The 10997-nt window shown below is 52.6% G+C and overlaps 1 protein-coding gene across 1 annotated transcript in view; it reads left to right on the top strand.

Moving 5' to 3' along the window:
• LOC102755948 (E3 ubiquitin-protein ligase RNF213-like) overlaps window positions 1–10693 on the top strand; it is a 75626-nt gene extending 64933 nt beyond the window's left edge. Inside the window, 10 exon segments of the mRNA XM_015566176.1 lie at window positions 1771–1862; window positions 2729–2980; window positions 4555–4687; window positions 4965–5048; window positions 5633–5813; window positions 6016–6295; window positions 6769–6963; window positions 7330–7419; window positions 7494–7672; window positions 10514–10693. Of these exon segments, the coding sequence (XP_015421662.1) occupies window positions 1771–1862; window positions 2729–2980; window positions 4555–4687; window positions 4965–5048; window positions 5633–5813; window positions 6016–6295; window positions 6769–6963; window positions 7330–7419; window positions 7494–7672; window positions 10514–10667 (1640 nt within the window). The 3' untranslated portion in view covers window positions 10668–10693.
• Window positions 10694–10997: the final 304 nt, after the last annotated feature.

Genomic DNA, 10997 nt, shown 5'->3' on the forward strand with positions numbered 1-10997 from the left:
CTCTCTGGTGCATGCAGTTGAGTAGGATTGAAACCCAAGAGAATGTTTGTAAACATCTTGGTCACACCCTTACTTTGCCTCATAGCATCTGCTATAAAATAAAGGCATGGCTGTGGGCATGGTCGCTGTCTCTCAGAGAAGCAGCATCCCACCGAGACCTGGCTTTCATTCTCTTGTCTGTCTTTTCTAAGCCTTTCAGCTGCCCCACTCGGGTTCATTCCGTGCTGGTGCAGCACACTTTAGAAAGATCTGCCTCCACACTCCCAGGGCGGGTTTCTGCCTCAAACTCCGCCCTTACAGGAAACAGCTCCAGGAAACAGCTTGGGGGAGGGCGTAGCCATTGCCAAGACAACCCCTGCAGGACTGACTTCCTTCCTCTGGTCATTGTTCCTCTGTATGTGACGAACACCACCCACCGTTTTTATATAAGTAGACAGGATGTCCCTATTTCCCCCCTTCTGCCCCCTCTGCCCAGCTCTTGCCCCCCACTTCTCTCTGGCCATCACCTTACTGTTGTCTGTGTCCATGGGTTGTGCATATATTTTCTTTGGCTAATCCCTTCTTTAAATTCATTTCTTTAAGTTTGTATTTTCAGATAAGTGCTTATAACTGCACTATTACATATTTCCTATTATATCATTTAGAATTGATATAATAGGAAATATGTAATAGTGCAGTTATAAGCACTTATCTGAAAATACAAACTTAAAGAAATGAATTTAAAGAAGGGATTAGCCAAAGAAAATATATGCACAACCCATGGACACAGACAACAGTATGGTGATGGCCAGTGAGAAGTGGGGGGCAGGAGCTGGGTAGAGGGGGCAAAATGGGGGAAATAGGGACATCCTATATCCTATCTAATAATAGACAAACATGATAATTAACCGTACTCCCGACACACTTCCCATTGGCTAATCAGGGCGATATGAAAACTAACTGTCAACCAACATGGCGGCCGGCAGGAACTTGGGACCCTTCAGTCCACAGGCTAATGCTCTATCCACTGAGCAAAACAGGCTGCAGCTTAACTCATTTACATTTAATCTATATGTATCTTTATATTTAAAGTGGGTTTTGTTTTTGATTCATCCTCATAATCTGTCTTTTAATTGGTGCATTTATGCCACTGACTTTCAGAGTGCTTACTGATGGAGTTATTACCATATCAGTTGGCTTCTGGGGCTTCTGGGGCCGGCCAGAGGCCTGGAATTGAATCCGATCATGGGCGGCAGGCAGACAGCTTCTGGGGTCACCCATAGGGGCCTGGATGGCTGTCCTGCCCTGCCTGTAGTATGCAAATTAGCCACCATCTTTGTTGGCAGTTAATTTGCATATCTCACTGATTAGCCAATGGGAGGCATAGCGAAGGTACGGTCAATTACCATGTTTGTCTATTATTAGATAAGATTTTTTTTTTTTTTTTACAGAGAGGAAGGGTGAGGGATAGAGAGTTAGAAACATCAATGAGAGAGAAACATCGATCAGCTGCCTCCTGCACACTCCCTACTGGGGATGTGCCCCCAACCAAGGTACATGCCCTTGACAGGAATTGAACCCGGGACCCTTGAGTCCACAGGCTGATGCTCTGTCCACTGAGCCAAATGGTTAGGACAGGAGCCATTTTTTTTAATACTCTGGTTAATTTAGAAGATACCCACACCCTCCTGAAAAAGGAACATTATTTCAGTTTAACACTTATTCAGGTTCACTATATGTAGACGGCTGCAGGTTTTATTCCTTGGGGAACTCACACATTTTTCTTTGTAGGGTTTTTCAATTTTAATGAAAACTTGTCAACCAAAGAAGAGAGAAATTCCTGGGAAAAACTCTTGGAGGCCATCATGTTGCCTGAACTGGAGGTGAGTGAAGAGGGGCAACAGGTTTGGGGGGAGGGCTTCCTGGGAAGTTGCTGGGGTTCAGCCTATGTGCCTTAGCAAAGGTGGCCAGAGCCCTCGGCCAATCTCAGATCCAGCTGTGCCAGCCCAGGTCACCCCTGCCTGCCATCCGACCTCTCCCTCCCTCGCCTGTGGGTACATCAGGGGGAGGAACAGCTGGAGCCCAGAAGTTATGGGGCATAGTTTTCTCTCCATTTCATTTCACAGCAGATTGTGAAAGCAAGAGGCAGAGACATAAACGACCACATATAGACCCACCCCCAGTGTGTACTAACGACCATAGGTCAACTACTCCTCAGTCAGACAAGGATGCTCCTCAGGGTAACAAAGCCCTTCAGGAAATAAGCATCAGCAAGTAACAGGGTGGGAGGAAGATGTAGGCCCGAGTCTCATGCCAACTGGGCAGACAAAACCATACAGAATTGGGATGAAAGTTAACCAACATGGATATTTGATTATGTGTCAAATGAGCAAGTCGGCCCAGACGGTTTGGCTCAGTGGTTAGAGTGTCAGCCCTTGGACTGAAGGGTCCCAGGTTCAGTTCCCATCAAGGGCACATACCTCAGTTGTAGTCTTGATCACCAGTGCTGGTCAGGGCACATGTGTGAGGCAACCAACCCATGTGTCTCTCTCACATCAATGTATCTCTCTGTCTCTCCCCCACCTTCCACTTTCAATGGAAAACATATCGTCGGGTGAGGATTAACTAACTAAAAAATAAAATGAGCAGGTCAGGCTCCTGCTCATTCACCCACAGCCCCGTCCTAGGTGACCCCATCTGTCCACAGTGTGCCTCATACCCAGCGCCTGGTATCATTTGCCCCATGTAGCATCTGGATAAAACCCTCCAAGAGGTGAACAATCTCATCAGCCACGACAAGCATGTCCAATCCAACCCGGTGGCCAGGATCGTGTTGAAGGACCCGGCCACCTTCCTGCGCCGCCTGCCCCGGGGCAGCGCAGTGCACTGCTCAAAGATGTGGAGCTGCCGCACCAGGATCACTGTGGAGCACCTCCGGCACGTCGTGGAGCAGAAAAACGGCCAGGAGACTGTGCCAGTCCTCTGGAGGTTCCTGCAGAAGGTGGGCACCTGGCAGGGACCGTCTGCCTGTTCCCCTTCGAGCCTGAGGCACGGTTAGAAGACAGCCTGATCTTCCCTAAGGGTGGGCACCGGGCACCCTGCTTCAGGGTTGGATCCTGACCCAGCTATCTGCAGCAGAGGACAAAGGGGAGGGTGGTGTGAACTTAACTCACAGAGGAATCATGCACGAGGTGGGATTAGTGGGAATCTGCAAAGACCTGGGGGGCCTGGGGAGCAAGAAAGAACAGGCTATGAGTCTCACCTGGCCATGTCCGGCCACCTCCATCCCCCCAGCGCCTGCGGCAGTTGGTCATCCATGCATGTCTGTTGAATGAAAAATTCCAGTCTAAAGTCAAACAAAATCTCACCGTTCCTGAACTGTTTGGGTTTACAGCACAAGGGGCATTAAGGGATGGTCGTATCCTTAGAACCAGAAACACACACTGCTCTTAGTTCAGTGCCCGGGACTTGCATTTTCTACAGTAGACATCCCAGTTGTTTCCCTCCACGGAGCAGTGTTTGCAGCTTAGCAAGAGTCCCAGAGAGTGAGCTCACGGCAGAGGGGCTTCATGTTAAGACCCTGCTCCGTCCCTGGGAAGGTGCTCAGGCAAGGTCCTCAGCACAGCACCCCGGGGTGAGGCAGGCACCCCACCTGGGCTCCAGGCCTGTCAGCATTTTGAAAAACCCTAACTTAACTCTTGTGCCGTGTCACATATAGACATTTTTTGATATTTGCAACCATAGTATAAAAAAGATTTATATTATTGATATTTATTTTATATATTTAAATGCCATTTAACAAAGAAAAATCAACCAAAAAAATGAGTTTGCGTGTCACCTCTGACACATGTGTCATAGGTTCGCCATCACTGGCCTAGAGGCTGACGTGTGGGCCTGTGAGACAGGGGCTTTGTCTACTCCACTGCCTCCAGAGGGTAGAACGTGCTGACACGTGGCGAACCGCCAGGAGCTGCTTGCTGAAGGCATGGAACAGCCTTTTCCCCATTTCCAAGGGTCACACAAAATGCCACTTTGGCCCTGGCCAGGTTTTCTCAGTGGTTAGAGCAGCCGTGGGCAAACTACGGCCCGTTTGAAATGAATAAAACTAAAAAAAAAAAAAGACCGTACCCTTTTATGTAATGATGTTTACTTTGAATTTATATTAGTTCACACACACACTCCGTCCATGCTTTTGTTCCGGCCTCCGGTGCAGTTTAAGAACCCACTGTGGCCCTCGAGTCAAAAAGTTTGCCCACCCCTGGGTTAGAGTGTCATGGGTTCAATTACTGGTCAAGAGCACACACCTCAGTTGCAGCTCCATCTCCCCCCGGGTTGGGGTGTGTAGCTAATCGATGTATCTCTCGCACATCCATGTTTCTCTCTCTCTCCCTTCTTTCTTCTCTCTCTATAAATCAATGGAAAATGTCCTTGAGTGAAAATTAAAAAAAAAAAAAGCCACGTTGACCAGAAAATGGAAAATACAAATGCACGTCATGAGCCAGCCCCACGGCCTCTGTTCCCAGTGGCAGTTTCTGGTCAGATGAGAGATGTGATGAGTCGGTCTTCCCTCCCCAGGAAGCAGAGCTGAGACTGGTGAAGTTTTTGCCTGAGATTCTGGCCCTGCAGAGGGATCTGGTGAAACGATTCCAGAATGTTCCAGAAGCTGAGTACCAGTCCATCAGAGGTTTCATTGACAGTCACAGCTCAGGTAGGACTCCCCCGTCACAAGAGGTCAGGACACCTGTGTCTGGTGGCTCAAGGGTCACTCCAACTGGGGGTGGGGGCAGTTCTGGGCCCACGGGCGGTTTCCACAGGAGGATGGGCTGCCATGAACCCCCGGGACATGGCGAAGGCTTTGCTGCAGCCTCACTCCAGCTCCCCACACTGGGCCGCCATGCTCCCAAGGGAGCAGCATTTGGTGAGCGGGTGTAGGGCCAGCGCAATGTCCTAGCGGGTCTGACCTGCACAGTGCGGGTGTTTGGCAGGGGGCCTGAAGCAGCTGCTCCACAGCCGCATCACGGTGTTTCTGTCCACGTGGAACAAGCTGAGGAGGTCTCTGGAGACTCGCGGTGAGTGCACGCTCCCCTTCAACGCAAAAGGCCACAGGAGGACCCGTCCTCATGGCCCTGCCTGCAGTCCCCTCTCCACACAGCACCACCTGCGTCTGGGTGGAGGGGTCTGGGATGGTGAAACCACACAGCTGGAAAATCCACCCTCCGGCCTGGCTGGCTTGGCTCAGTGGTTGAGCGTCAACCTATGAACCAGGAGGTCACGGTTCAATTCCGAGTCAGGGCACAGACCCGGGTTGTGGGCTCTGTCCCCAGTGTGGGGCGTGCAGGAGGCGGCTGATCAATGATTGATGTGTAAATCTCATTGATATTTACTCTCTTCTCTCCCTTCCTCTCTGAAATCAATAAAAAAGAAAAGAAAAAAGAAAATCCACCCTCAGTCCTCCTGGGTCTGTACATGTGCCAACAAAAGGGACTCGGGAGCTCTGGGGACAGTGGCACCTGGAGAATGGGAGGGGGGCCCCAGTCCCTGGGCGCTGCTCAGGCTTGGGGTCCCTGCTTGCTGCTCCTGCGGGGCCTCCGGCCCTGATGCCCTGCAGGAAGCGGCTCAGAGCAGCTGCTGGAAAACAGCCTGTCCTTTAAAGGGGAGATCAAGCTGCCTGCAGACTACTGCTGTGCCGACCGGGACCTGGACACGGAGTTCGAGGTCATTCTGCCCCGTCGCCAGGGCCTGGGCCTCTGCGCCACAGCCCTGGTCAGCTACCTGATCGGCCTGCACAACGAGATGGTCTATGCGGTGGAGAAGTTCTCCAAGGAGGAGCACAGGTGAGGGCATGCCCGGGGGCCCTTCCCTCTCAGCCCAGGGAGCGTTTCTGAGCCCTGGGGGCAGGGTCCGCAGGCCAAGTCAGCTCTCTGGCAAAAGCAGGCCCAGCCCCGCCCTCAAGTGTTGCAGGCCTCTGTGCGGTGTCCTCTGCTCCGGCCGGGAGCAGCAGGCTGGACAGCCCCGAGCGCCGTCTTCCATCCGCAGCTACTCCGTGGACGCCTCCGAGGTGGCCGACCTGCACGTCATCAGCTACGAGGTGGAGCGGGACCTGACCCCGCTGATCCTCTCCAACTGCCAGTACCAAGTGGTGCAGGGCGGCGAGAGCCTGCAGGAGCTGGACCTGGAGCGGATCCAGCGCCAGGTCATCAGCCGCTTCCTCCAGGGCAAACCCAGGCTCGAACTTAGGGGCCTCCCCAAGCTGGTGTACAGGCAAGACTGGAACTATGAGCACCTGTTCGCCAACATCAGAAACAAAATGCCCCAGGTGAGCACTGTGCCTGTCTCACTGGGGGCTCCCTTCACACAGGCCACTCCCACACCAGGCGTTTCCTTCCCTAAGCCCACCCACCGCTCCTTCTGGAGGGCAGGCGGGGCTGGGTGGCGGGCACACACGCTTTCTCATGGAGCATGGCAGATGGCAGTCTCGTGGTCCCGGTGTCATGGCTATGTGTGCCGATGCGGAAGGCCAGAGAACTCTGTTTGTGGCGGGTGTGTGTTGAGTGTGTGCATGTGTGTGCGTGTTAAATGTATGTGTGGAGTGTGTCTGCATGTGTCTGTGTGCACATCCTCACAAGTGGCTCTGAGGGTCCAGTGAGTCCCCATCTGTGACTGGGAAACAGCCGACACTTGGGAAGCACAGAGCTCCTCCCAGCCTGTGACCTGGGCGGTGGAGGTCAGCAGTCTTACCGGCCTCCACGCGCCCCTGCCCGTGGACCCCGTGCTGCTTCCCATTTCCAGAGCCCCCTCCCCCACTCGGCCACCAGCGCCCTGGGCAGGCAGCTGCAGTCCCACAGCGACACCTGCGAAGCTCTGTCCCTCGTGGAAGTCACGCTGGGGTTTCTGAGCACAGCGGGCGAGGACCCGGACATGGACCTGAACGTGTACCTGCAGGACAAACTGCGCATGGGCGACCTGACCGAGCAGGTGGCAAAGGTGGGTCTCAAAGGAGACCAGCTCTACCCCCACCCCCCATCCTGTCCTCACTTCCTGAGGGCACAGCGAGCAGGTCAGTCTAGCGGGCAAGTCTAGCAGTCCCTCCCCGGCCAGCCCGCCTGGACACAGAACAGACCGTGAGGTCGAGGGTGTGCTGGGAAGGGAAGGCTAGGCGCAGCAGCCAGCGCGGCAGGGGTGACTAAGGACAACGCACCTGCCCACTGGTCCTGGCTGGGGCTGTGCAGGAGCCTCTCACTCAGAGAGGCAGGGACTCAGCACTGGAGCCCATGGTGCAGGGAGAGGAGACACAGGCACCTGAGTGCAGAGCGCTCAGCCACCACCTACAGGAACCACTTCCTCTCGCAGGCCTTACACCGATGTCAGCTCCAGCACATCATCGCCCTCTGGCAGCTCCTCTCAGCCCACAAGTCTGAGCAGCTGCTGCGCCTGCAGAAAGTAAGTCCCGCCTCCTGATGTCCACTTGACACTTACTTCCTGGGCCTCCCTCACCTGTACCTCCTTTGCTGCAGGAGCCCTTCAGGGAGATCAGTGCCAAGTACAGAGTGGAACTCAGCCCGGAAAGCACCAAGCACCTGCACACGTTCCTGAACCAGAGCTCCCTGGACACCTTCCTCCTGGAGCTCCACGAAATGATCCTCTTGAAACTGAAGAACCCCAAAACCGAGGCCGACTTCCACCTCGACTGGAGGTAGGGCTGGTGCACCTGCCGGCCAGGCACCCTCGCACCATCATTCCTGCGAACCCCCAGTTCCTATCTTACCTGCAGTTCCCATTGCCAGGGTCCCTGAGGACTGGCTTTGGGGGTGTCAGTCTCTAGTGCAGGGGTGGGAACAGCTGGGCCATGGGCCGTAAAACGCCTGCGAAATCATTTGGTGTGGTCCTGTCAAGGCATTAGGGGTGAGTAAATGTTTGACCAAATATAACAGGCTAATTTTTAAGTTGAGAATTTGGAATGGCCTGTGAATGCTGTTATAAATATCCAAATGGCCCTTGGCAGAAAAAAGGTTCCCACCCCTGCTCTATAGGATCTTTTTGAATAATTACAAAAGTCATATTCTCAGTATAGCAACTGGACTTACTTGTCAAAGAGGTGTTCATTTTAACTGTCATTATGTTGTTGCTATACTTATTTATGCATTCACTGATTGACTTTTTAGATTTATCTTTATAGTCGAAAGTATTACAAATGTCACCTTTTCCCCCATTAACCCCTTCTAACCCACTCCCACCCCCACATTTTAACTCATAGAAAAAGCTACACCCATGCATAGTGTGAGAATACATACACTAATATTATTCGTCTTTTACATTTTCACCAACCTAATGGCCAGAAAATGCTGTCCCATGTCCACTCACAGTTCCCTATTCACTAGTAAGGCTGAAAATATTTTTTGTTTATCAGCCATTTGTATATTTCCTCTTAATTATCTCTTGATACCCTTTGATTATTTTGGGGGGAGGCTGTTTATTTTTTTCTTAGTCTTAAAATATTAGAATTAACCCTTTATCCATTATGTTACAAATGCTCTTTATTAAAATATGTTTTCATTGATTTCAGAGAAGGGAGAGGAAGGGAGAGAGAAACATCAATGATGAGAGAATCATTGATTGGCTGCCTCCTGCACACCCCCTACCGGGGATCTTGCCCACAACTCCAGCCTGTGCCCTGACCTGGAATCAAACCCTGACCTTGGTGTTGAAATTTATGAGGCCAAAGCTGACAGAATTTTTCTATGGAGCTTCCATGGGGACATAGAGTGATAAGGGCCTCCCTGATCCCGAGGCTATAAGATAGTCCAGAGAGTTTTCTTCTTGTGCTTCTAGAGTTTCATGTTGTACACTAGGAGCCCAGTGCATGAATTTGTGCACCTTGAAAGTAACTATGGGCCATGAGGCTATGGTGGGTATAAGGGCAGGTCTCAGCCCATACTCCGGTTCCCCCACCCGGCCCCTCCCACCGTGGCCCCTGGTCCCCTGTCTGCCAACAGCCCTGCTCCTGCCACCGCCACTTCCACACTCTGACAGTGCTGATCCTGCTTGCAACTGCTCATGGCGCAGAGCAATTGGTGCTGGCGCCAGCAGCGGGTTCAAGCGGAGGCTGCTGCCCCAATTGCCCCTTGGGAGCAGGGGGAGGTGGAGAAGCCCTGAGGCTCAATCGAGGGCGGCAACCACCACTCACACCCACTGACGGCGCCAAGAGATGGAACTGGTGCCGGGCGCCTGCAGCGAGTGCGAGTGTGAGTGGGGCCAGCGCCAGCATCAGGTGTGAGTGCCAGGCAGAACCACGGTGCACGGGAGCAAAGAATTTTCCGCAACCACCAGAGGGTTTCCCTGGTGACAGTGATCAGCACCCCACCTTGGTCTGGCGACCCCGCTCACCTGCTCCACCATCCCACTGCAGCCCATGCCCGCCATGTTCTGTGCACACCCCCTGGTGGTCAGTGCACGTCATAGTGACCTGTTGTTTGGTTGTTCGATTGTTCCACAGTTCGGTCTGTTTGCTTATTAGGGTTTTATATACAGTGGGGCCTTGACTTATGAGTGTCCCAACTAACGAGTTGTTTTGAGATAGGAGCTGTCCCTTGGCCAGTTTTTTGCTTTGAGTTGCAAGCTCAAAAAAATTCGGGTTACGAGCCAGCTTCAGATACCCCACCGCTAGTTTGCGCAGCGAATGTCACAGTGATTTGACATACGAATAATTTGAGTTATGAGCTCCATCATGGAATGAATTAAACTTGTAAGTCAAGGCCCCACTGTATATAGATTATGTTGTAGCCAGTTTATTGCTATGTGTGGTGTGTGAGGTAGGGATTTAACTTTGCTGGTTTTCTACATAGAAGTCAAACCCCAGTCCCCTCACTAACACTGCAAAGTCTCTATTTTCCCCTATTATGCTATGTAGCATATACCTCTATACATTTCCATCTTTGGATTTTTTAACCCTCTCCTGAGAATGTTTATTGATTTCTTTTTAGAGAGAGAGGTGAGAGAGAAACATCAATTGGTTGCCTCTCTTACACATCCTGATTGGGGATCAAACCCACAACCTGGGTATGTACCCTGACGGGGATCAGACCCGAGACCTTTTGGTGCTTGGGACGATGCTCCAACCAACTGAGCCACACCAGCCAGGGCCATGTCTTTGGATTTTTTAACAAGTCCTTGCTCCCCTGGGTTTTGGGTGTAGGGACAGGAGCCCATTCCTGAGGAACCTACATGCTTGTTCACACAGAATGGCGGGCTTCCCTTTCTATCCAGCAGGTCACACAGTTAGATGGGCCTCCACCAGGCACGCCTTCCTGCAGGGCTTGTGCGGCGCATGGGAGGCAGCGGGTGCACACCAGAACCTCCAGCGGGGCTCCTGGTCCCAGGGGACCCACTCGCCTAGGGTGGCCTATGGCTGGCCCTTGGCCTTTCTGGTTGAGGGAGCGCTGGTTCTGCCAGTGGCTGGGAGGGGTGCCCACAGAGGCGTATTCAAGGTTGTCTGGAATCTGTTCTAAATGCCGTCCCCTGTTCCTTGGTCTTTCAGCCTGAGAGACACTCTAGTCAGTTACATGGAGAATAAAGATGGTGACATTCCCCCCGAGATGGAGTCTCTGTTCCCGGAGGAGATACTGCTCTGCCACTGCGTCTCTGCATGGAAAACAGCAGCCGGGCTGAAATGGGCACGACAGACAAGATAGAGCCACTCCCTGCGCACCACTCAACGCCCCCCCCACCCATGGCTGGCTCTGGGACTAGGCCTCAGGACCTGAGCCCCACGCTCTCCAGGTGGTGACCACTGGTCCCTGGAGGTGGGACGGAGCAGGATACGGGCCTCATGTTCCAGGGGAGCGGATGGGAACAGTCTGTCTCAGGCCTTTAGGCCCCTGATGGTCACATCCACGGCCACCAGGCCCCTTCCTCTGACTACATGTCAGAGCGGGGGAAATGGCATTACACATTTTTGCTTTTTTTTTTCTAATATGCTTTGCACTCGTGGAAGAGAATCTGACTTCCTTCCTTCCTCCTTT

The sequence above is a fragment of the Myotis davidii genome, unplaced genomic scaffold (assembly GCF_000327345.1).
Source record: "Myotis davidii unplaced genomic scaffold, ASM32734v1 scaffold1622, whole genome shotgun sequence".
Taxonomy (NCBI): Eukaryota; Metazoa; Chordata; class Mammalia; order Chiroptera; family Vespertilionidae; genus Myotis; species Myotis davidii.